The 27,703-nt window shown below is 39.7% G+C and overlaps 1 protein-coding gene across 15 annotated transcripts in view; it reads right to left on the bottom strand.

The window, feature by feature from the left end:
* Positions 1 to 27,703, bottom strand: part of MAST4 (microtubule associated serine/threonine kinase family member 4) — a 569,247-nt gene that overhangs the window by 144,055 nt on the left and 397,489 nt on the right. For 2 of the 15 annotated variants that reach the window (XM_031003273.3, XM_031003272.3), the window contains exon 1: positions 20,541 to 21,404. The exons of 12 other annotated variants lie outside the window; for them this stretch is intronic. In XM_031003273.3, coding sequence (XP_030859133.2) covers positions 20,541 to 20,632 — 92 coding nt within the window. In that variant the 5' untranslated portion in view covers positions 20,633 to 21,404. Of the gene's footprint in view, positions 1 to 18,260; positions 18,373 to 20,540; positions 21,405 to 27,703 lie in introns of those variants that run through there. One more of the 15 variants, XM_055367647.2, reaches the window with a different exon arrangement.

The following is a 27,703-nucleotide window of genomic DNA, read 5'->3' on the forward strand; positions in this document are numbered from 1 at the left end:
AAGTTTCATAACAAACTCCAGAGGCCACCTGGGTCAGCCTTTCACTCCACTACTAGTGTTTAAGCCACTGGAGACACCAGAGAACTTCTGACCTGGAGTCTGTGGACTTCCAAGATGTCTATGAATAGAACTCACTGGGTCCATGAACTTGGCTTGTTTAAAAAAATTATTATTTTCACTAACCAGAAACTGAAATGTAACATTTCCTTCATTTATACATCTATCATCATAGTATTAGCCATGTATTTTCCATATCACATTAACAGTTGTTGCAGATATATTAAAAACTTATTTGTATTCATTATCACTTCAAAGTTACGGTAGTTACTAGACATGCCTCTAGATCTTGATATCTGATGTGCTAATAAAGAACCACATATATCACAAATATTTTAATGTGTTCATGACTCTTTCATTAAATTGGTTTCCTTTATAATATTACGTATCTTATGTTATACATTTAAAAATATTATTCTGAAATTACATCCATAGGCTTTACTATACTGCCAATGGAATCTTTAATTAAAAAATAAAAAAACAAAACAGGTAAGCAAGAGAGAATCCACAATGTCTTGTCAATGTCACACAACTAGTTAGTGGCAGAAACGTAAATAGAAACAAGATCTCTTTTTAAATTCTTATTTTTAATGGACAAATAATAACTGTACATATTCGTGGGGTACACAGTTATATAAAACAAGATCTCTGGAGTCATACTTCAGGGCTCATCTCATTACGCTGTTTCATCCCAGATGACCTTAGCTAAAAATAAAAAAAAAAAACATGGGATCCCCAAAAGAAAGAACATAAAATGGAAGCATGTTCTAGGCACTGAATGAGGCACTGGGTTCTCACATGCATCATCCCTTTCCTTCTTAGAATCTTTTGTCATCATCGGTATGTGTGGAGCTATCAGTTTCCTCATTCAAGGTATTCAAAAGCAAGTTTAGATATCAAGTGTTAAAACTCAAACATCTAAGAAACAGAAAATCAGTTCACCTATTTACCACCAAAGAGGATTATCCTCAATGACTGCAAATAGTACTTACACATTACTTAGGATGAAAATAACGCAATCCTTTCTAGAAAATAGATTTGAAAGTCTTTTGAATGTGTATATATAGATATATATACATATATATATATGTATATGTCTATATATACACATATATATGTATATGTATCTATATATACACACCCCACATTTTGAGAACAGTGAACCTTCCATATATATGCTTGTACGATTATGTATGTATGTGTGTATATATAGATATATATCGTGTGTGTACATATATAGCTATCTATATGTGTGTGTGTGTGTGTATATATATAGATATATATATATATATCTTCCTTGTTTCAGGCTGAACAGTGTTCCATCATGTGTGTGGATGGAATACCGTTCAGCCAGAAACAAGGAAGAAAATTCCAACACATTCTACAACATGGATGAACCTTGAGGACATTGTGCTAAGTGAAATAAGCAAGCCACAAAAAGACAACTACTACATAAGTCTACTTAAATGAGGTACCTAGAGTAGTCAAATTCACAGAGACAGAAAGTTAGAATGGGAGTGGCCAGGGGTTGGGGGAGGGGGAATGGGGAGTTGTTCTTTAATGAGTAGGGTTTGTTTTGCAGGATGAAAGGAGTTCTGTGGCTGCACAGCACTGTAAATGTACTTAACACTACTAAAGTGTACACTTAAAAATGGCCAAGATGGTAAATTGTATGTGTACACAATTAAACATTTTTTTCTATCCTAAAAAATAATAAAAGACATGAACAGAATGAAGAAGAGATGGAGCAGTAATTGGACAAAATTTAAAAAAAAAAAAACCTGAGTACTGAATATGAATAAGCTAAGGAGGCATATTTATCCTACATTCGCCAGTCTTTCAAACACTCAAAATATCACATCATAATTACCCCACCATCCTGCCCTCCACCCATAAGTTTGCAAATAACTCAGAATAAAAATACACATCTCAAAAGAGTTACACCCATTGGGTTAGGAGGATCTGTTCTTAGTCCTTCACCATGTTCACTCCGATCCACATAATGAAGATTCATTTGGCTCTGTCTAAATAATAGGACCCAGGGTCCACAGAAAGACTTTCTCACTTTGATTCTCCACGAGCCACCTAGATGTATCTTTAAGGTCTTGAAGCAATGGGCTCTGGAAACACTGACATCATTGTTCATAGAGCTACGTATGGCTTGGAATGACCAACGTATGATCATGTGCTACCATGTAATTATTGGCTTCTCAAAGATTCTCCTAAAAATGTCCAAGTAGGTCAAGGCCCACAGACTCTAGATTGCTAGAAAAGATGAGGGATATTATCTGAAAGCTAGACCTACAACCTAAGAAGTTTTTTCTCATTCCTTTATCTCACTATCTCTCCAGAACCTGAAGTCATAGCTTAATGTGGGTTGAAGCTAAGCTGGACAATAACATATATACAATGGAATATGTAACTTAGATTAATCATAAATCACAGTTATTTAGAATATCTGTTGAACCTTCCTATTCATATTCTAATGAAATGATGATTCTACATCAGTCTCCACAGGATATTTCTAATAGAACATTGTTCTTGCTCTGTTTAGCTTAGACCCCACAAACTTCACATGCCATCTTATAAAGTATCACTTGGGTGATTCTATGTGTTCATCAATTACATGCTTGCACCAAAAGGTAGATATGCCTATTTATCATTGGTAATTTATGGGCCTGCCATATTCTAGGTGTGTGAGAGGGGAAATATCAAACTCAAAAAAAAAAAGCTACTGTTGCTCAGGGTCACAGCATGGAGGCTCAATCTTATTTCACACACACAAATCAGATCAACTGAAGATGGAAATGCATCATACATTACACAAACAGTTTCAGACTTTGTTAAAAGCAGACCTTGGAATGTGCATTAACAGCAATTTGCATTTAGTAATGTTTCGTATTTGAACATTAAATGTGTTAAAGGGGAAAAGTAAACAAAAATATTCAACTGTTTCCTTGAAATACTGATGACAATTCAGTAAAGGTTCATAGTAGTAATGAAACTCCAGAAGTTCTTTGCCCCTATAAAAGTATCTTTTATCCAGTACCTTGCCCCTGCTGCCTGCCTCCTTGTTTCCCAAGTTCCACATGAGGGAATTTTATTCTTTAGAAGCTCTTCATCCTAAAGTATATGCAATGTTCATTCCAAACATGAATTTGGCAATAACATACCCTACTGTCATTTTTTTTTTTTTTGGTAGAGAAAATAGGGAACACAAGACTGACATTCTAGCAATAATGTACCATGCAATATGAGAGTCACAAACTTGGAAGGCACCTCAAGTAGACAAAAAGCTACTTGGCATGATGTATTAAGATTCATAAACATGTTCACGTCACTTTGGCATAGAAATCTCTATTCTGGGAAATTATCCTAAGGACATAGTCCAAAAGACAGAAAAAGCTATAAGCACGAATATGCTCACTGTGAGGTGCTTTCATTCAATAAACCTTTATTAAGTGTCTATTACGTGCCAGGCACTATGCTGGCATAAAGTCTATGTCTCAAGACACTCACAGTCAGCTTGGAATTCAGATAAGTATATACAGAATTACAACATGTTGGAATGAATGCTAACTGAGGAATGTGTGAAAGCAAAAGAAACATTAAAATAAGCAGGGAGTAGGGCACAGAGAGAATCAAGGAGAACTTTACAAAATTTTGGGTAATGCTCTTATAATTTCTTCAGTATTTTTTAAGACACAAGGAAATGTTAAAATATTGAACAAATAAATCCTTTTAGTATCCTGAAAAATGACTCCTCAATACATTTTTTAAAATAAAAAATATCAAGCAAACATAACTGCCTTTAGCAACTCTCAGAAGTCCTCATCTTTCTCTCCACTGTGTGTGGGAGTTAGAGTGTGGTAATCAATCAGTAAGTCCTCACCTGGCACATTCTACCACAGTCTATTCTCAGTCTTAGTCTTCTACCAGACACCAGGGTGTCCCTAACCAAAACTGCTAAGAAACTGTGAATTCACTTCGCTTAAAAAACAAAGCAAAATAAACACACCAAAAAAATCTTATTGCTCCTTTGAGAACTTTTTTGTTCAAATGGCTCAGAGTTGTTTCAGAAATTCCTGGTTTAAGATTTCAGAAGGTCCCTTGCTAAATATGGTATTTGCAATTTGTAATGATTTTTTTTTAGTGTATTTTCAAATGTGTTTAGAAGCTTTTGAAGAAGCATAGACTGGACTCACCTTGCAATATATAGTGAGAAATAATCTAAGCTAAATTGGGATATGTTGCAATCTATATAGCATGCCTGTATTTACACTTGGATAAGAGAAAATTCTATTCCTGTAACATGCACAACATTCAATTCAAGTCAGGACATGATACATATCAGGGTGTGGGGGCCATGAAGATACCTCTTTCAACATGTTCTGTCCTGTACCATGGCTCAAGGCCTTGGCTATACTCCAGAAGTGGAGTAGGGCTGTAGAAGGGTTACCAGAGAAGGCCATGCCTAAACTAACTTTCTTGAAAGAGTGCCTAAAGGAAAGACTGAACTTCAACCAACCAATGGAAAAAGGGTAAAATTACAATTTATTGAGTCTCTATATTTGCTAGGGATTGTCCTAGGTAAGAGGTTGGCAAAGTCTTTCTGTCAAGGGCCAGATAATTGCAGTCCAGAGTTTCTGTGGTAACTACTTGACTCTGTCATTGTAGCACAAAGAGCCACAGACCATTCCATGGGAATCAGTGTAGCTGTGTTCTAATAAAGGTCGGTACACAAAACCAGGCAGTGGCCAGATTGGGCCTGCAGGCTGTAGTCTGTCTACACTTGCTCTAAGTGCGTCACAATCCATTTTACTTATGGTACAAAAAAGGCTTGCTGATTATTTTCCATACTGAAAGATGAGGAAACCAAGTATCATAGGTGAGATGGCCTGCCAAGGTCACAAGTCTAACTCAGGATTCCAACCTTCTGTCCAAATCCAAACTCTAAACCCTTTCTACTACATGAGAAAGGCCTCTTAGTGTGAAAACAGAGGAAGAGGCGTCAACTTGAATAAAAGAAAAAATGCCAAGTCTAAATCCTTCCTTCTTGTTTAACAGTAGCTGATGTAAGCCCATCTATCCCAAAATATGGAGGACGTTAAACACGCTGGTAAACAGGTGAAACAATCCTTCCAAGAGAAGCTTCTGGAATAGTCAGTGGTAAATTCCTTCATACCAAAGGGGAAAGAAACCAAATTCTGTATGATAATGTGGCAGATTGTTGGAAGGCTATAATGTGGTCATGCTCCTAGAATTCCAACACTGTCTGAGAGAATTTTGTAAAACAACCTCATTGACATTTATATATTCAGTAATTCATTCATTCCATGACCAGCTAGTACACCATCCATAACTACTTTAAAAGAGGATGTGGCAATTGTCCTTCAGGAACTTTCAACAGAACTGGGAAGCAAGGCATAGTCACTAAACGGTTAATTATCTGCTGATCTGAATTGCCACTTGAGGGCAAAAAGACACTGTAGAGGTGACATGTACAGTTCAGTGCCTGAAACTCAAGGGAGAACAGGCATAAATATGAGCATACTTCTCCTAGTTGAATCTTAACTAGGTTTTCCCCGCAAGAGATTAAAGATTCTATTTTCACCATGGTTGTCCTACTTTGGAACCTGAAGACAAGGTTCCCAGACCATCTCTGTTGTTTACCAGCTTGAAATTTTGTTACCTAAATATTAATTTCCTCATCTTATAATGAGGGGGTTCAACTAGACGGTTTTGGAAGTCTATTCCAGATTATACCTCCATGAATCAGATTTTCAACGTACGACTCTATATACCCAACTTTCAAAAAAAGTAATTCCCCGGATAGAACTTAGATGTCCATATATTTTAGTCCATGACAGGGTTCTTCACATCTTTAGAGTTTAAAAAAAAGTTTCAATTATTAAAGCTACTTCCCTAAAAAAGCAGAAAGTATCACTTAAAAAGTTGCGCAACTTATGTCTGAAAATTAAATAATGGTTTTCCCCAAAAGACAGAGGGGAAAGGAAGATGTGGAGCAGATGGATTCATTGTTCCCCTATGGAGAAAAAACATTTCTACACCTTGCAAAAATATATTAATTGGCCTGCCATCTGGCAAGCCTGCTCACATACATAAGGGATAAAGTTTAGATCTTGAGGTTTAACATTTAAGCCTGTGGGGAGATGGTAATTGGAGTGTTTCTGAGCTAGCATTAGTATTTTTAAAGGGAGCATTTCAAGAGAGATCCAAATACAGTTGGAGAAAAACAGGACCTGAAATGTGAGCCCATCCAGGGTCCCTTCACTAGTGTCAATGGGCCCATCTCCACTGCATACCAGGAAGCCGGCTGTGGACATGCCCACAATGGGTGCAGCTGCGCATTAATTAGCACAGCAGCCTCTGGACGCCTTTCCAATGTGCCCCAGGATTTACCATCAACCCGCCCCAGTCTTCTTGTATACTATAGGTTTTTTAAAAATTTCTAGAAATCTTACCATTGCAAAGTTGGGCATTTAAAAGAATCTTATTAAGGGAAAAAAGCAGATAATAAACCAGGAGATACAATAAAATATCTACTTTGTGGTATGCATGCACACACGTGTGCACACATGCAGATAGGAAAAATATTACTCTGCCAAGTTTGTAATAGTGGTTATGTCTGAGTACCAGGATTTGGGGTGATTTTTTAAAAAAATATTTTCCCCATTTTTTTGTCTTGAGCCATGTATTTAAAATTTAGTGTAAAGGTTATATAAGTTTCATTAAAATTAAAATACAATAAAAATAGTGGAAGAACATGATAAGTTATTTTGCAAAGCAAATAAGGTACTTGTAATTTATCTTTTGTAAAATACATATTTTCTTCCATCTTCACTTGCATAGAAAAACTCTTAAGATTCCTTCTGGATCTCCATGCTTATTTTCCAACAATCATAATCTATATCTTAAATTACATGTCTTCCAAGTCCTCCACTGTCAAGGCCCTGTTTCCTTCCCCAATAAACACCCCCAAATTATTTCTAACAATTTCCTGCTAGTCAAATCTGTTTATCTGGTTTCTTACAAGTTTTTCATCTGTATCAAAGGGACTTTTTTTTTTGAGACAGGGTCTTGTTCTGTTGCCCAGGCTGAAGTGCAGTGGGACGACCATTGCTCACTGCAGCTGCAACCTCTCGGGCTCAAGCAATCCTCCTGCCTCAGCCTCCAGAGTAGCTGGGACCACAGGCACGAATGTTTAAAATTGTTTATGGAGACAATGCTCTCCCTATATTGCCCAGGCTGGTCTTGAACTCCAGGGCTCAAATGACCCTCCTGCCTCTCAAAAGTGCTGGAATTACAGGCATAAGCAACTGTGTCTGTCCAAACGAGCTATTACATATTAATAGTGGACCACACAATTTAGTTTGCTTATCTTTCAAGTATCTCATTCTGATGCATTTTTCCGGTACTTCACTTGACAATATCACCATGTAATCTAACTATGTGTTAATCATTTCCTCATAAAAATGATTTTTAAAGAGGATGACACAGTGTACCATAGTATCCTAGATGGAATAGAAAAAGGATATTAGGAAAAAATTGTGAAATATTAATAAAATGTAAAGCTTAGCTATAAAATAGGAAAGGACAGCAAAACAAAATGTCTTATTCTAATCATATATTAGCATTATCAAACTGCTCAATATATGTAAAATTTTTTGAGGTAACAGAAATACTTGGCCAGGTGCGGTGGTTCACGCCTGCAATCCCTGCACTTTGGGAGGCCGAGGTGGCCGGATCACAAGGTTAGGAGTTCCAGACCAGCCTGACCAACATGAAGAAACCCCGTCTCTACTAAAAACACGAAAATTAGCTGGGCATAGTGGCGCACACCTGTAAGCTACTCGGGAGGCCGAGGCAGGCGAATCGCTTGAACCTGGGAGGCGGAGGTTGCACTGAGCTGAGATCACACCATTGCACTCCAGCCTGGGTGACAGGGTGAGGGTCTGTCTCAAAAAAAAAAAAAAAAAAGAAAAAAGAAAAAAGAAAGAAATACTCTATATCTTTCCTTGTATGTTAGCTACATAACTTTGTTAAAACTTATTGAACTACATACCTGAAAAAGGATGATTTTACCATGTGTAAATTGTATCTCAATAAACTTGTCTCAACAAAACAAAACAAACACCTAGTTGCCTGATACAAGTGGTAAACCCTGTGTCAGTACACATCTGAGTAACTCTTGGGCCTAGGTTAATAGTAATAAGACACACTTTCTTTAACCCTTAACAAAGTTCCTAAAGGGAAGACTTCTTTCATTCCATCCTTAGGTAGGGGCAGCTATTCCTCAAAAACAGCTCACATATCGTATCACCAAAAGCTAAGAGATGGCCAGTAAAGTTTTTCTGTGTGTGTGTGGTTTAGAGAATTCTGGACACAATATTTGTGTCCTTTGTGTGTTGTAGATTATTTACAGTCTATTCTTATGCAATTGTTTTATGTATTACAAAGCAGTTACTTTTCCGTTCTCTAAACACAGTAATTTTCTCAAAGGAAAAGGTGTATTTGAGTGCCATCGAGTCATCTCCTCCTTAAAAACAGTTAGCAATAGCACCTTCAAGACGAATTATTACATTTTTTAAAAGGAAAGAAGCCTGTAAGTAATTCATCTCTAAAATCTCCCAACAGATATTTTCTGGCATACCCATTGTATTGCCATCCATAATCAGAAAGAATTTTTGTCCTTTCTAAGGGATGAACTATATGCATTATTACAAGATCGGCATGGATTTTGAAATGTGTGGATAACATATACACTTATGTGAATGTGCAGGATTTTATAATACATACAGGGAAAGCTCAGGAAAATAAGCCTGAGTGCATGGGGTGTTACTCATTCAAAGGCCTGGAAGACTGCAGCTGTGCAGAGCGACACCGTAAGTAAAGCTTCAATTTAAAAGCACAAACCCATTTAAACACCATCATAAACTGTGATACTTTAAGATGAGGAAATTACAGCAGAATACATTTACAATTTCCATTAATAGGAAAGAGAATCAGCAGGTGGCAATCTTAAAACAAAGTAAAACCTACTTCTATTTTTCACTCTCTTCCCTCAGACAGCAGCAGCATTTTCTATATCAAAGATCAAAATTATCAGAGCTCTATATTCTACAAATATCTTTTGAATTGCCAAGAGGGTACTGTCCTATAAAATTAAAAAGGTACTAAAATCTTTCTTTACAAATATTATTTTCAGTAATTAGAATGTTGTTGGAGCTATATTTCTTTTGGCCATAAGATAGTAAAGTTTTTATCCAAATTCACTACTCACTAGTGGTGAGATTTAGGGACAGTTAAGTAATTTCTCTAATCCTCAATTTTTCATCTGTAGAATAAATATAATAACATATGCTTCACAGAATTGTTGTGAGGATTAAATGAGACTACACCAAACTGTCTCCACAGATATTCTCCCCCTCCCTCCTCCTCGGCTGATGTTGGTAGATCTACCAGTTACCGCATGTTACTCTAATTCTTTGTATTACTGTCTAAAGCCCACTAGATTGAGCTACTTGAAGAAAAGGATCATGCTATACATATCTTTGTTTCCCAGCTGATAATCATAGCCCTGGTCACATAAAAGGTACTCAATAAATATTTGGCATACAAATGAAAAAATGACGTGATGTGATAAATCCTCAGACCCTGTTCACAGAAGCCAAACTTAGCCAAACCAGGTTATCAGGTTATCAGGTTTCAGAGAGTGATTCAGCCTCATCCACAAGCTCCCAAAGCAGTAAAAGGGTCACAGAGAGATGCATGACTCATAAATAGCCCCTCCAAGTATTTGTAAATGTAATTAACTTCCCATGTTTCAGAGGTTAATCGTCCAGCTCTTGGTTTCTCTGTCTTTTGGCCGAATTTATAATCACTTGACTCCTCTTTAGTGCTCCTCTTTAGGCAGCCAAAGAAAAGGAACTGAAAGTGGCGATATATAGCCTTCGGGACTCGGAACTACTCCCTCCCAGTCCAATCCCTAAGATAATCTTAAGAAATTCAGTCTAGGACTAGAAGGCAAAAACAAAACAGAGCAAAGCACAAACAATTACTTTTGTCTAATAGCCTTAACATATACTTAAGATAAATACACACCTGAGACTTCCCAACAAAATCCATAAATGTTGGGCCATGAATCCCCTCCAAACATGTTAGTTTCTCTATTAAAAAGCTTTGAAATCAAACCTGTTAAGTGGCTGAAGGAACAGCTACAAGCCACTGCCTGCTGGACACACCTATAAGAATGGAAGGTTTGAAAAGCAGGGGTTGTTTCTTCAGCTCCAGGCTGGGCATGCCACTTACATGGGAACTAAAGAACTGGCTTAAAACGAGGACTATAATCTTTCTGGAACAATAGGTCATGACGAGCTTCCTTAATGCCAAAATAAGTGTTTAGAAGTAACTTCTGCTAACTGAAAAAAAGTATAAAGGGCATATATATTTACTCTGGCTGGAATACAACATTTCTGAATATGTTTATCAGTGCCAAGAGTCAGAACCCTTTTCCCTCATGGATTTCCAACCTGGGACCCATTCCATGGAATGTCTCTATATCCTAGAAATGGCATAAAAAAGTTGTATCATATTAATATCTAACCAGTTCAGTATCTGTTCCCTTTGACCTCCAAATCACCCTAGATCTGATGTGAGAAGGTAGACTAATTGTAAGGTTAAATCTCAAAAGGTAAGAAAAACCACGATTGCTCTTGATTAAAGAGCTTCCTCTACAAGAAGCCATCAAATAATACATAATCACAATGTTATAGAAAAATGAAGTCTACCTGCTAAAATGGCATTTTAGCCATGGCTATGCTGGTAAAATAGCATTAAAAGCAGTAAGATCCGAGAACTGGACTGAAGAGAGCAGGTCTCTGATCTTAAGCCTGGATTCCAATGTTAAGAAAATCACTATTGATTTTTCACTTTAAAAATCCTTGATTTCAAAGGCTAACCTGCCTGAACTTCACAGGAGAGAAGGCATCTATTGAGAAAGAATGCTACAAATAAGTTTTACAGGCCACACAGTAAAAATACGGCAACTTTTATTCCACGGTTCAAATACGTAACCCCAGACATCAAATCCTAAAACATATAGGAAATTATGATTCATACGCTTAGAGGCTTATTTTGCAGAATCCATAACAAGAACTATTACCTAAAGCACCCAAATTATCCCACATCTGTTTAGCTCCACTGGTCACTAAGGCCATTTGACATCAAAGATGAGAAATCCTTCTGCTTAGGGACCTACTATGGAAATGCGAACTTACAGTCATCCGTTCAACTTGCCAAGGCAGCTGATGTGCCTATCAATTGTTTTGCCACATGCCTGCCCTTTGCAGTGGTTGAGCAAGCCTAGGTTAATTTTACAATAAACCAGTTTTTGGGTTAGCAAATTACTTGTGTTTATCTGGATGGGTACTAGGATAGGGAATAGTAAGTAGATAAAATCAGTCCTTACATGGAAAAAAAAAAATCTGACATAGCTTCAGTAGCTCCAGTACTTAGTTCCTGATCTAGGTAATCTATCTGGAAAAGTCTTTGATTTTTGTATCAAAAGTCTTGAGATTAGCCAAGTGAAAGTAATATTTTTACAGGAATTATATCTCAAGTTCCAAGATCAACAAGCCACTCAAATCAGACATAAGAAATAACATTACATAATAGCCACTTAATGCCTATTGTTTTACAGTAACAAAGGCTTCATTTACCATATTTCCTCGAGTGCTTTATTCAGCTGGCAGTTTTTCCCATGCCAAACATAATTTTTTCCCTTCATACATCTATAAAACTAAAACATTTTATACTTTTTAAATTATTATAATTCCCAATTTAAATATATCCATCCTATTGCATTTTAGAAAACATTAATGTGAAAGGGGCATAAGTGATTTTTATGTAAGCTATGGATCCAGTGATTTTCTACAGATTTCATAGCTGAGAAATTTGTCAATGACTAGATAATATTCCAATAACGACTCTTAAGGAAGAAACCCAGTAAAGCGTGAGACATAAACATACACTGTAACATTTAAAATTAGATAGAATAAAGCATACTTCTTTACAGCTTTTGTTTTGTTTGATAGCTTCAACAAATACTCATGTGGCAAAACGGGCCTGGTAAATCCATCAGCTTTCTTCCCCTTCTAATTCTATGACCCTAAGAGACCTCAGCAAATTTCACATTTTCAGTTTCTCATTCCCTCCACCTAGGTGATTCACTCAGAACCCAATATACTACCTCTAAAAGATACTGCCACTTGAACTTCCATGTCAGGTTAGAAACTTTCCAGGGGCACAAGGTGCTGGTACTTACTTTGAACAGCTAAAAGCTTATTCAAGAACTTCAGAATAAAAATGGTGGTTGGCCTACCAGATGTCAAGATCTGCATTTTGCTTGTACTACTGCCTGCAATTACAGTTTGCTAAGAGCCCCCAAACTCTGACAAAATCAGTCACTGATAAATGTAGGACCACAAACCAGAATGTAAAAATTCCCAGGATTCTATAATAAAGTAAGCAATGGGGTGCTTCAGATAAGAGATATACAGTAATGACTGCCTATTCTTCTTATCAATCTATTTTACCTTCAAGTACTGATCAAAGCCTAAATTCTCTGCTATGGTCTTTTTTCTTTAAAATAAAACTATGATATGTCAGTTGTGATATTAGTATAATTACCTTCTCAAATAGGCATGTCCAATAGACATTAATGTAGCTAAAATTCCCACAGGTCCTTTTATTGTATTAATAAGGTTTAAGATCAACATTTTCAGAATTTACAACCAAGTTCCTAGTGGAATTTTTTTCTTTTCTTTTTTTCTATCTGCCTGGAAATAAGGACAGTACCAGAACTACAATGTATGAACTTTTGAGATCTATCTAGTTACAAAATGTACCACATTATCACAAAAACCAAGTTCCTACTGATAGAGACTGACTCTACTTTTAGTAGACAATTTTATGCACACTTTGTATCTACTTTCATCTAGGTAGCCCCAGGACCATTTTAGTATCTTGGCTCTACTATGTAAGTTTCAAAAGGATTACTCAGTTACCATGATGTCACTCCCAAATGACTAGTTACAGGTAGTGAAGACAGCTCAGATTAACATAACATGCTTACTCACACTAGAGATGGGTGTGTATGGAGGGTGAGGCTGGGGTCCAGGGCCTCCAGTTTCCATCTGTGTGAGACACCAGCTATTTCCATTTCAACCAACGGAAGAAGGACTTTCCCAAATTATTCAGATAGAGTCCTATTCCAAGCTTCCTCTTCTATGGGCCATCTCCACACAGGAATTCAAATGATTCCTTGACCCCAACACCTGTCAATCTTTAACTCAGAAGGCAAATGGTCTCTATCTTGAAGCTTACGATTCCTGTTTAAAGGTATTACTTGAGCTTCTGATAACAGGATAGATGTGTAAAGAGAAGCAAGCAAAACCATTAAAGAATATAATGTTCTACCCATCACTGTGCACTTATCAATATACTACTCCCACCACTGCCTTGAGTGAAGACACACACAGAAACACACTCTCTCTCTCTCACACACACAATAGCAGTGAATAGACCATGCCTCCCCATGCAGCATATGCTCCATAATTCTTATGTTTTATTTTTAATGAATTTCTTTTGAAATCTACTTTTTGCACTCTCACATATTTCTCTCTCCCTTCTCTCTCACTCTTTCCTCGCTTCCTCCCTCCCCCTTGTCTCACAAAAGAACTACATATTCCAGGGGCAAAACAGTCTGTGATCTCCTATTGTAAGTTTCACACTAGAAGCTAAAAGCAACATTTTCGAACTGTGCATATTTCTGCTTCCATCCTTTGTATCTGGTAAGCCTTAGATGCCCAGAATCTGTGAATGCTGCCACAGTTGGGACAGCCAGGCTCTCAACAGGAGCCACTCAGCTGCTGGAAGCTCTGGGCTTGGAGCTCAGTTTTCTCCTCTGCTCTAGGGGTATCCCTGACCAGGCTGGGGGACGGGCGGTCAGGAGCAAGGGCAGCCCAGGTTACTGGACGGCGTCATGGAATATTAGCAACGTGAGAGCTAACTAGAAATGACAGAAGGACTGAAGGGGCAAGCCCTGCATGATTTGTAAGTCTGTCCTGCCTGCAGAAGACACAGTCAAGAGCATAAAGAAAGTACAAGGATGAAAGGAAGCAACTACGAAACAGGCCTGGGCAAAGCAAGGAGTGGGAGGAAATGGGCTCAGGGACTCAGGGAGGGGCAGAGCCTGCAGGTCAGGCATGGAGAGGAGGAGAGGAGCAACAAGTGGGGCCAGGCTTCAGTCTCCTGTGGACTAGGCTGCAGGGGAGGGGCTGGGGTACCAGGTCCTCAGGAGGAGAGCAAGAGGTGGTGTGTGGGAGCCAGAGACGCTTGGTCAGGGCTTTACAGTAAGAGAAACTCCAAACCTAAACATGTCACAAAGGAACAGTCATAAGGCTATGGAAGAAATTTGAGCTTCCAGAGGGAGGTGAAAAGGAAACTGTCATTGCCAATTTGGGCAATGAAGCAGACAACAAAGTGAGCAGCAGTGAGTAAGGGGATATGATTCAGGCAGGAGGGCTGACGGGCCAGCCACGAATGTGCAGAGGCAAGGCCATCATAGCTGTGCTGCTGCTGTATTTAGCTGCCCACAGAGAGTGGCCACCACCCCTGTTCTTCAAGTCCTTGCTTCACTCTCTCCTGGGTTATGACACCCCCACCCTGGGGCACCTGTTCATGCTCAAGTCATCCATGAGTTTCCAGTTGCCAGATGCAACACACACCTTCACTTCAATTCTCTGTGGAGTGCTGGGGGTGTTGACCATTTTCCTCCTGGGATTTCCAGGACAGCACCCTCCTGGTCCCCTCCCTTCTTAGGGGACTTTTTCCAACTAAGTCTCCTTTCCTGTACCTCGCTGCATTTCTGCCCACTCCTTAAGCGGGGTATCTTTAATTCTCCCATGTATTAATCTGATGTATTTCTCAGATGGTCTTAATAGTAAGTCCCGTGTTTATTATTTTGGCACAGCCTGCCTGAGTGCTCTGGATTTATGTACTCAGCTGCCTGCCTAGGCGGCTCTTTCTTTCCAGTCTCAGTGCCTTTGATGTTCCCAGATGCCTGTCCCCAAACTCCTCCCATGATGGCTCTTTCTCATCCTTGAGGGCTCCCTTAAATATTACCTTCTCGAAAGACCTTCCCTGACCACGTTATCTGAAGTAACTCCCATCATCACCCCACAGGGTTATGTTCTCATCTCGGCTCTTGCTTACAGCCATTGGAATACTGACCACATTGGCAATTGACTTAGTTGGATACTTGTTTATTGGTGAGGCCTAAGTACTCATCTATCTCATTTATCACTGTGTCCCTTGACCAGCATGGGATACACGTTTGGGATATTGGCTGAATGAAGGAATAAATATCCCGTGGTATTCAGTGCACAATAGATCTTCAATAAATGTGAATAACTGAGCTTTAGGGGAAAAAAGGGGCAAGTATAATACAGGTTCTTGTGTTTTCCCCGCCTCACTCTCATAAGTACAGGTGGTTCCTCCCTCTCCCTGGTTCCGGGAGTCAAAAACCCCAGGGCCATCATGGAATATTTCTTCTTCCCTCAGAGTCAATGGCTCATCGACTTCTATCAACGTCATATCCTTCATATCTCTCAAAGGCACAATCTCACTTCATTCTTTATCTAGCCCTGCAAAATCTTTTAAATAGACTACCCCAAGAACTTATTAACTGGCTTCTAGGTCTCACCCCCACTCCCAGACCTAAACCCCAGTGTGGCTAGACATGTCTCCCCAGCACAGGATCAAAACCAAACTCCCTCATATGCCAAGCGCCTCAGCTCTCCTCCGCAGCTTCACCACCCACTATTCATCTTCATTTGTAATGACAGCAGTAATATTAACAGCTAAAATTTATTGAGAATTTTTATATGCCAGTCATTTCATTAAGCATTTTACACATATGAATGCATTTTAATCTTCACAACAATCCTATAAGATAAATACTTATCCCTATTTTATAGACGGAGCAAGTGAAGTCCAAAGTTAACATAACCAATCTCATACAGTCAAGATGTTAACCCAGGTAAATGGGCTTCAGAACGACCCTCTTAACCACTGTGCAGTACTGCCCCTTCCAACTCTCTGCTTCAGCAATACTAAGCCATGTCTAGTTCCTGGAACTCTGTGTTGCCAAGGTTACCAGGCCTTTGTACACACCATTTATCCTGCCCCTTGGAAAGGCTCTGTTCTTCACTTTCGTCAACACCAAATATCTTTCAAAACCTTTTCTATGTGGTGTCTCTTCTGGCTCCCTGAGACCAAATTCTCTCTTACTCACTGACCGCTCCTATGGCTTATATGTACCTTGTAAATACTTCTTGATTGTCCTGGTTTGCAATGATTCATTTACTTGTCTTCATTGAAAGCATGCCTACAGCTTTCAAAATTGGGTCACAGTGCCCAGGTACACAATAGGTGCTTAATAAATGTGGAGTTAATTGGGATTTGGGTAAAAGGGGTGAGTACAGGTTTACTAACACCTGGAATACCAGGGCAAGAGGGAAGAGGATTCTCTATAGTTCTCATAGTCATGACATATATTCATGAGCAAAACAAAGGAAAAACTCATCAAACACTACAGATATATCTGAAGGGAAGATGCCGAATGCACAAAAAAATTCAATACATCCTGACAACTACAGGATTTAGTTTAAGATCCCTGAAGGTACCTGCTGTTCATAGCAATTACTGAGTAATGTGAATTCTGCAAAAAACAACTACCAAAATAAAAACCCCAAAAACTTCTTTTTTGGTTCTCAGAAAAATACATTTGGAAACTTGCTCAAAGTGATGAACTGAGTCACAAACTACCCATCGGCATGGAAAATGGTTTTATTGATTTAGGCATCATCAAGGTTGAGAGATTATCATTAAGCAAAATGAAAACACGACAGATTTCTAAACATTAAGGTTAAAACACAAGCATCTTCTGGATTCTCAAGACTGCACTTCAGCAAAACTAAAGGCCCAACTCAAAACTTAGCAGCAACTTTTAGAAATCAATTGTAGCCCTTTCCTTAAGGTGTGACAGACAGCAGATATAATTAAAAGAGAAGCTTGATTCGTTTCCCCCAAAAGTTTTTAATCCAATGGGCAAAGAAAAGATGCTATAAACATAAGCAGTGACAGGAATGCAGGCCAACTAATTTCCATTCTGAGTTGTGAGAGGATCCTCAATGAATGGAATAGCCACAGACCTATGAAACTGAAAATCTCTGAAACATGCAATCATTACTTCAGTCTAAAGCAACAAGTTTTGGTACAAAAAGTCTCTTCATTTATGCCTAGGTTTCTGTCCCTCAAAGCAGCAGGTGAATGGCTGTACTGAGACTACCTTGAGGAAATGAGGGGAAGGGAGAGGAGGACAAAGCCAGTTATATAGAAGGAACTATTTCCAATGGAACATGTAAGCTACACAGCAACACAGTAGACAAAAGCCAGTGTGCATCCCAACAATCTCATGTCTGCCATGGTCAAGACAAAAAAGAATGAAGGGCATAATATACTGTCCTTGGGACGTAGCACAAGGGACAGAGTCTTTCAGTTCATCAGTACTGTGTCATCTTTAAGAACCCAGGCCTGAGAGTATGTCTGTAGGCTTCTTTCCTCAGGAACCCCAAGAGTTACAGGCACAAGTAGGGCTGTAGGTTGTAAGAAAAACCTTCAATATTTTTCTCTGAGAGTACAAACTAACAAACCAGCATCACATTGAACTATAAGGCAAATGTAATGTAGCAAACCAAAAGTTTCCATGATGACAATTTCTACCATAATAAAGGTTTAAGGTAAGAGTCTGAAACCATTCAAGCTCTCGTTTAAGTGTGACAAACATTCTATCCTTATGAGTTCTAAGATGCTCATTCATAGGCTCAAAGCTGAATTTTACTTTGATAGATACAAGAAGCTGATATTAAAGAAAAAGCTAAGATAAAGTCCTCCAGATTACAATGTTAATCAGAACAAATAGCTGGGATAAAATATTCAAAATGAACAATCTGTCACACAAGTCAGCAAGTGTGCAGGAAAGGAACTAAGTTTGGGAATGAGAGATATCTCAAGGGTTAAGGCATATCTGACTGATGATGACAGCAAGGCGTCCTCACCTGGACACTGGGGACACCCTTATCGAGGATGGCAAAACAGAACAACTTGCGAACAGAAAGGTCCTTTGGTAAGGAGACAAACTACTCAGCCAGGTAAGGTACAGCGTTAGACCTGGAAAAGGAAACAGGATTTAGAACAGTTAAGGGGCATCCCAAAAGCAGAAGTCACAATGTAAGCACATGTTTCATGTCCTTAGGGAAGGACATGGAGCCAGAATTGATCACTGTATAATAACAGGATGCAATAGCCACATACATTGCCCTGGAGATGAGGATACCTAGCCTTCTGAATCTACATAATAAATATAAAGCAATGCTAGCCCTTTGAGACAGACAATGACTCGATGGATGTAGAGATGATCTTTGGGATGTTTATTTCCAAACTGCAAAACCTGAAAATCTCCAGCAACAAACAGGCTGTCATAACCTTTACTCTTAAAAGGGGGAGAAGAAAATCCCCTTCCCTCTCTATTTTGCCAAATTGAAGATACAGGTTCATGACTTGGGGTGGAAACAGCCCACCCAATGCTCTCCCATTTTACTGGGAAGAATTCAGGTTTCCTTAGAATCTAGGCTCTCTGTCAGTGTGAGCTGTCTGAATTGGAGTGTTCAGGCTGGACAGGTACTGCCCTAAAGCCAAGCTCAGAGCAGCCTGAGAATCCTCCTGCATCTGACTCTCTCCAATAATACTATCAACAGGTAGGTAAGAAGAAGAAAGTCTCCAACTGCTCTACGGGTTCAGACACACACATACGATGCCAGAACAGACTTCTCTCCCTAAGAACTGGTTCCAGGTAAGAGTAGAGGCTGTACCGCAGCCAGGACTACACAACTCAGAAATATTTAAGGGATTCTGTCAAGCTGAAATGGTAAGAAATCATACGAATTATCACCATGTTGAGCAGTGGCCTAGTTCATGTGTAGCATGTATCTCTCTTCAACTTTATTAGTTGTCTTGGAGGTTTGGTGCATGGTTGACACAACTTGATGAGCAATACTACAAGAGAGGGTCTCTGACCATATATGGCAGAACGAGAAAAACATAGTCACATTACTTAAAAGGTACAACTTCAGAATCCAACATAGTTTAGTGGTATCAACACTTCAAACTGCATCAAAAAGCAAATATGACTTTGAAACCTGCCAGATGTCTCTCTCATACACACAGGTGCACATGTGATTTGTGTGTGCACCCATGTATATAAACAGTGTATGTGAGTATTCCAGGATGTTTCTGAAATGTAAGAAACACCATGAAAAACTTCAAAAGGAAAAACTAAGTTTTCTAAAGTATCACATATCCACATTTATACTACAAAAAGTTACAGGTATAACCAAAAAGAACGAACCAATTTCTTGGGTTCTTTGAACACTGAAGCATAGAGATTGTGAAGCTCCAAATCTGATAGCCTGCATCCTGTTTATCTGACTGCAAAGTTGCTCTCATGCATGTTCACGTGTACATGCAAGGCAAGTTTTGAAGGAAAACGAAGAATCAGTATTAACACAACTCAAAAGGTGTGCCCCTCTAAAAGTACAACAATCTTACTTTTCTGTGCTGGACACAAATGTGGCGAGAAATGCCTCCTTCAAAGTCATAGTCTCTCAACACAAGTGTCAGCAAACTCTCGGAACTGCCTGTCACTTGTGGCATGAGCTTCATCTTGACTTTAAAATTCTTTTTCTTTCCCCATCTTTTCTATCAAATATACGTTACAAAATGAAAAGGCCACTCCTGTATTAGTAATAAATGCCAGCAAACCACTGAAAAATCAAAATGACAAAGTTATGTAGATCTGCCTCTCCACAGATAGTATGAAATAGCTAACCTGGGCTAGCCTTGCATCGCACATCTGCATCTTATAAAGGTCAAATATTTAATAGAGAGGAACATCTGAAGGGCTCAACGAAAAGTACCAGAAGCCTCAATGACTGGGTGAATGAAATGGATAAACATGATCAGATCAAAGGGACAGACTTAGACAAAGTACCTCCTCCTCTTTCCCTTTTTCTCTCCCCACCTCTCACAAGGAAATGTCTTATTATCCACATTTCAAAAGGAGAAAACCTATGAGAAGCACATTTATCAGGGTTACCCAGGAAACCACAAGGACGAAGAAATACCTGAAACAGTACCCCCTCCCCTAGCGGGGCATAAACTTTTCAAAGTGTCACCCAATACACAAAACCCCAGCTCCTGAGGGGCTCAGGCAGCTCCGCCTGTGGGCCCCTGGGAAGTGAAAGCATTCCCTCTCCAGGCAGAGATCCCCGCGTTTTTACCTTTGTGTTCGCCGAAGCCTGTTCCCACTCCTCAAATGAGGCAAAGTAAAGTTTGAGAGCACAGTCCAAAAATTGGGGTCAGACATATCCATTTCTTTCTCTCTTCAATTCACTGTGGGTTCAAGGCCATATGACTAAAATGGGGAGAGGTAAAAAAAAAAAAAAAGAAAAAGAAAAAGAAAAAAAAAAGGAAGAAAGACAAGGCCAAAAATAAAAAAAAATCCCAATTATCTACTCACTCCCTCCAGAGAAAACGTGATGGGAACTGTGATCTCAAGAACAACTTGGAGCATGTCTGAGAAGTACCCGTCCCGTCCTAGCCTTTAATTAACACACAGCCTCCTCTCAAAGGTCCGGGAAACTGATTTCCTCTCGGGTCTGCCCTCTCCTAGTCAGGCTCGGCCAGCTATAAACAGTAATTATATGAGTTGAGCCGTGTGTTCTGCTCAAAACGCTGTCTGTGGGATTCAGTCCGAGGTACTTTGTCATCTGTTTGGCAGATACCACTCGCCGCTTCTGCGGGGGGCGGGGGAGACGACTATTTTGAGGCTTTGGTTCCGGAGGCTGTTGCTTATCAGCAAAACCATTCACATCCGAACATGCCCAGTGCCGAGTTTCCTTTTGGTATCTACATACAAGGAAAAGAATTTGAATAGAAAAAGCTGCTCTAGCCCTCCCCTCCTGAAAAAAGCGGAAACTTGAAAGCACTTTTAAAAAATGGGCCTATTGGAGGACTTGAACCTGACACCCTTGTGGACCCTTCCAGGGTCCGGCTGGGAGGAGGCGGCAGGGCCTTGTCCCTGGACAGCTTGGTGGCCGCGCCCCCAGCTTTCCTGCACCCCCCACCCCCACCAGCCCCGGCCGCGCCTGAGGAGAGGGGGCTCACGGGAAAGGGAGCAGGCGGCCGCGGCGCGACCCCAGCCGGTGCCGGGACAGCCCCGCAGCCTGGGCCGCCGCTCCCCCTCCCCGGAGCCCGGAATGGATCCGTCCTGGAAATAAATAAATAAACCCGCGGCTGCTCCGGGTGTGTGCTGCGTGCACCTGAGGCCGACCTGTGATTCACCGCGGGAGGGATGGCAGAGACAACGCTCTGGGGAAGTCCACAGTGACTCCTCCACCAGGACGCCGCTGGTTGTAGGAAAAGCACGCGGACGGGAAGCCACACTCACCGAAAACCTCAGTAAACTAAATTTATGAGTTTACATCTGTTTCATCAATGACCACGGTGCACACCTGTTTGGCTTCATGGCCGGCAACTACAGATCTAGGTAATGGTGAGCCCCGATGTGGAAAGACACTACCTGGCATTTATGTGGCAAATGCTACAAGTATTGCCCCTTCAAGTACATTAGACCTTGAAAGGGCAGAATGAAGGGGGCTGAATGTTCTTGTTATTCATTTTGAAGAAAGGCATGGTATTTAAATATCTCCCCCTATCCATGAATGTTTGTATAAAGTACATAAAGAAAAAATATAATTTAAATTAGCTGCCTTAAGTCTGGAAGTCTGGTGTAATATGACAAGAAATACTAAATCAAAAAAGTATATATTCAGCAAAAGATACATCTAAAAATGGCTTAGTCCATGCAGTAAATACCAGGAACAAACTCGCTTACAAAAATGGGAGGATAAAGAGAAGGAAGAGGGGGTGTCAGCTGACAAGGTAGGCGGGGTAAACAAAAAGAAGCCTGTTGTGGGATCTTCTTTATCTAATTCTTGTGGCCCACATTAATATTTTCACACCAAGGACTCCAAGAGTTTTGGATGATGTTTCATGTCCAAGGCTTTCGTATGCATTATCTCCTCACATTCTTACAGAGCCTCCACAGATCCTTGCAACCCACAGAGGTAGACAAAGAAGGCATTATTTTCTCAATTTTACATTTGGGACTTTATCCCAAACATTCAGGGACATTAAATGACAAAACACACTTCAATAGATATTAATGAGCTTGGTCCAGCATTTTTGCCCCATGCTCTTCTTTTAAAAAATGTTTCTACGTATTGCAAAAGATGTTTTGAAGGCTGACACAAAAGACAGTCCCTGTGCTCCGGAGCAGTTTCTAGACCTCAGCACTGTTGACATAGGCTAGATAATTCTTTGTCTGAGGAGCTTTCTTGAGCATTGGAGGATGTTTAGCAACATTGCTGACCTCGACCTACTAGATGCCAGTGCTGACAATTAAAAATGTCTGAGGACATTGCCAAATGTCCCTTGGGAGGTAAAATCACCCCTGGTTGGGAACCATTGCTCCAGATAAAGGCTTCTCTGAGAGGGGTGATACAGAGCACTGGTTTAGAGCAAAAATTTTGGGTCTGAATTCTGGATACAACACTTACTATGACCTTAAATCTCTTCCCATTTTCCCCAGCTGCAATATGGGGTCCATAATAGGACCAACCTGTAAGAGGCTGATATACATAAATGAAGAGGAGATGGCATACATAAGCCCTTTCATGCAATGTCTACACACACACTGCACATAAATGTAGGCAGTATACAGAAGCTAAAAGAATACTATGCTGACAGACATAAGACTGGAGCAGAGGACACCCCACAATGTGCTTCTTTCTACTCTCTAGAGTCTTCAACCAGGCTGCTGATCACACTGTGTGTAATTGACTGTTTACTGCTGTCTTTCCTATTAGTCTGAGTTCCTCAAGGCTAAAGTCACATTTTACTGATCTTCATATTTTCAGAACCTGACAGCTCCTCAGTTTATATAGGCATTTAATATTAGTAAATCCTTTTTGAATGGATACTTCAGAAGCCCAAGTATCTCTTATTTCTCTTAAGATGCACTGAAACTATTAGTACTAGTAGATCTGTATTCTCAAAGAATGCTGAATTTTTGAGAATCCCATGAAGATGGTAAATTCTAAAGACTTTCTCTTAGTGACTTATTTGTATCTATATCATGTAGCTGGAAAGATATCAGTGCTAACATTCCTCAGGTCTTTACATGGCTCTAAGAAATGTCACAATCAAACTCAAGGGGAATTCCCTTTGAGTCCCATGTCCCCTCCTCAAAGGCAAGCCCAGAGAATAACTTTTTGTGCTCACTTGTAGGTATCCAAGATCAAGAGGGACAATTACATATTATAAGCTGCACGGAGAAGAGTAATCAAGGTGGACATGAACTTGTGCTATATAAGTTATGGGTTGAAGAACTCTGTGTGGAAAGTAGAGAAGAAAAAATTTAGGGAACAAGCAGTAGTTGAATACAACTATGTGAAACTATGAGAACTATGTGAAAGAGTGTTTGGATCCAAAGATGAAAGAGCTGACACAAGAGTGGATTTTCTGAGAGCTGTTTGAGCAGAGAAAACTTGAAGGAGATACAGTGAGTAGAACACAACCTGTAGGTGGTTTGAAGACCTGAGGACTCCAATACCTCCCAACTCTCATATTCTCTATAGTTTTTCTAGAAAAGCCCATGTATTGGGGCATAACCTATAAAGATGATAAGCAACTAAAATGGATAAATCAATGACATAAAATGTTTATTTCTTCTCTTGATTAAATGACAGATACCCCAATCTGCAGGCATCAGACGTTATGACTGCCTCCACTCTCTGCATTTTGAGAAAGCCTCTACAGAAATTCTCAAAGGAATGGTTAAAGACATGAGTATTTTTAACTACATATACTTTAAATTTATTTTTTTTGCATTTAAAAGGCTTGAGAGGATTTGGGTTGTATCCAAACTGAAAAAATAAAAATAGGTTAAGTACATGAGGAGCCAGAATGAATTAATATAGTGAGTGAAAGTGGATTGTACATTCCCACACTCATGAAGATAAGAGTACATATGACACTGAAGTGTGACTTGTCTTCTAACCTGTTTGACTTGATTTGGTTACATATGATTCAGAAGGCAGAGCAGTCGGTAAACACAAGAATTAAAATTGTCAAAACTACTGACATTTTCCTACAAAATAATTATATGGGCAGAAACTATAGTTGCGACTGCAGTAAAACTCAACTGCAGAACCAAGAGGGAACTGAGATTACTGGAAATTCTTAAGACTATAGCTGGTCTAGGTCAATATAGAGATATTCAGCAAGATTTTCTATTGTGTAACAACTAAGCCTATACAACAATGGACAAGCTTTGTGGTTCAGAACTTTCATTCCTTTAATCAGGATGACATTGTTAGCCATTGGTTTTGTAAGGTAAATGAAACTAAAAAACAAGCTTGTCATCCTACTGAAATGCAAGCTTAGGAAGAAATAAGTATTTAAGAAAGGGTCAAATCCTTCACTATTACCTCCCCTTCTACATACAAAAAATGCCAGGTCCTTTTTACTGACTTGAATTCTGTCTACTGCCCACCTGTTGACACAAGCCACCCCCCCCCCTTTTTTTTTTAGACAGAGTTTCACTCTTGTTGCCCAGGCTGGAGTGCAGTGGCGCGATCTTGGCTTACTGCAACCTCTGCCTCTCAGGTTCAAGCGATTCTCCTGCCTCAGCCTCCCAAGTAGCTGGGATTACAGGCACTCGCCACCACACCCAACTAATTTTTTGTATTTTTAGTAGGGATGGAGTTTCACCATGTTAGGCAGGCTGGTCTCGAACTCCTGACTGCAGGTAATCCACCCGCCTCAGCCTCCCAAAGTGCTTACAGGCGTGAGCCACCACACCCGGCAACACATGCCTTTTAAGAAGGGGTTTTCTCCAGTCCACATGGAACAATGTTAAAAGATAATATGCCTGGAGTCTTGTCTTGAACTTAGATTCTATGAAAAGACTTAGTTTTCTAGTGTGGATGTGAAGTCTGCAAAGCTGTCAGCTCCCTGTGCAGGACACTCGGGCCATGAGGCCATGCCCAATAAGACACTAAGTTGAGATTTCCTAAGCACTCTACCTGATCCTGGCCTATTCTAAGGATTTTGCCCTAAACTAACTTTGACCTCTTCCCATCCCCATTTTCAGGGCACCTAGAAGTGACTAGTTCCCTAGGGCTGTCCACACCTTCAAGTCCACTTTGGTCACCTTCTAAATGTGGTCTTGAGAGTTTGAGGCTAGAACTGTGAACAGCAAACTGGCTGTCCTGAATGAGCAATCCTTGTAATCATTTTGTACATCCCAAGAAATAAAGTTTAATACTGGGACAGAAATGGGAAGAAAGTTACATCAATGAGGAACAGGTTGAAGAAAGCGTTTCTAATATTATTAAACAAATTTGCACTCACAATGCTAAAATATGGAGGAAGATAAAAAGATAGACAACAATTAACTTCTAGGGATAGGCCTGAATGCTAAAAACTAAGACAGATAATAGGCAAGGTTTTATCATCCTGGAAAATACCAAAAAATATTTTAAAATAATGCCACAAGGTAAGAGAGGTTCAGATTTTTAAAGTGAATGAGTAAAATGAAAGAAACATTATCCTGGAAGCAAAAAAGGAAAAGGAAAAAAAAAAACAAAACAAAGGAAACAAAATAAGAATTCTATTTCCTGATGGGTTGAGCAAAGAACTACACAATCTCCGAAGGTAGTGTAAAGGATACAGTCTGAAGCAAGTAAAGGACATGCTAAAGACTGGCCAGAATGGGAAGAGAATGCAAGGTCTTTCTCAGGCATTCTCTGGATCCCAGGAGAATCAGAGACACAGAAAAGATTAGCAGATAACCTATAAGCTAACAAAATACAAGAGAAGACAGTGCATAGATATGGGAAATGAAGCACTTATCTCCCAAGGCAGTGAGTGACTCCTTGATATGTATGATTGATAATTAGAGTAGAATACATATATGGCACACAGCCCATAGGACTGGGGAAGGTGCAGAATCATGTCTTGCAAGCACACTCCAGCACTCTACCTTCTGACTTTCAAGCAGGGGAAGTTCCTGGGAGAAGCCCCATAGCTTAGTCCCAACAAAGTTCCACCCCGTGGGAGAACAGCTGGACACACTGCCAGAAAACACATGGCATCCTTACAGGGATGAAGGGGTCATGCAAAAGAAGGAGACTACTGGGCAAGATCCAGAGATGAGTGTATCTCTCCATTCTAAAACAGCTGTCTGGAAGATCCATCAATAAACCACGTGGAGCACTGGCCTCCACCCAAGCCAGCAATCCAATTATGAAGTAGACAGCAACACTTGGAGATCAATGCATCACCCGGCAAACAGAAAACCTAACTCCTATCTTGTTTTAAGACCAACCTTGTTGTCACTTTAGGCAGCCTTCATGGGAGCCCCCCATCCCCAGTGAATTAGATATCCCTCTACTGGGCTGTGCTCCTGAGAGCTCCTGCATGAAAGGGTTCTTCCACTGTATCAAAATCCAAATCATTTTGTGCACATTATCAGTCCCTATTAGAGTAAGAGCTCCTTGAGGGCAGGGGCTTTATCCCCTCATCTTTAAACCATCACTACCACCATTGGGATGAACATTAAGCAAAGGGAGAAAGGGAACAAAAGATAGAGAAAGGATTGGGGGTGAAGGGGTGGGCAGGGGAAAGAAGAGATTGAGGATGGATTTGCTACAGGTTAGAAAGATGTGTGATAACAAAGTTAGGGCTACCTGCCTAATATTTTAAAGACTGACCCTATACGTGTTTTAAAAACCTTTTCCTGTCTATTTCAATTTCAGTTTCATGGGTCCATGAGTCCATTCCATTATCTATATAAGCTGTACCTATTAGGCAGGTCTATTGTTTCAAATTTCAAAATCTCAACAGAGACCATGATATGTAACGAATTGCATTTAAGTATAAATATACAACTAGTTGTGTATAAAGTGCTAAATTCTTTTTGATGGTAACAGTGAACCATGGCTACTAATCATTGCATTAGATGCTCAATCTGGAATTAACTTCAAGGACAAGGTGCTTCTTGATCCAGAAGCTTGGGTCTAAGGTGCATCATTTCTTATACAGCTCTTGAGCATGAATTATAGTGCAATTATAAGAAGTGTCAATTTGGTTTAAGTGGGTCAGCATGGTTATATTTAGCCCTTTAGTAGCTGACACTAAGACCTTTCTGTAATTTAAGATTAAGGTTAATTTATCCGTTCTTCTTTTCTTGAATATTTTTTCCAGGTCATACATCTAAAGTTATGGAAAATTATGCCATTAAAATGAGAAGTATGAGTTTTCATCAAAGTACCAAACAGGGAGCATATACAGAGGTAGAAATCACATGCTTCTGTAA

The sequence above is a fragment of the Gorilla gorilla genome, chromosome 19, assembly GCF_029281585.2.
Source record: "Gorilla gorilla gorilla isolate KB3781 chromosome 19, NHGRI_mGorGor1-v2.1_pri, whole genome shotgun sequence".
NCBI lineage: Eukaryota > Metazoa > Chordata > Mammalia > Primates > Hominidae > Gorilla > Gorilla gorilla.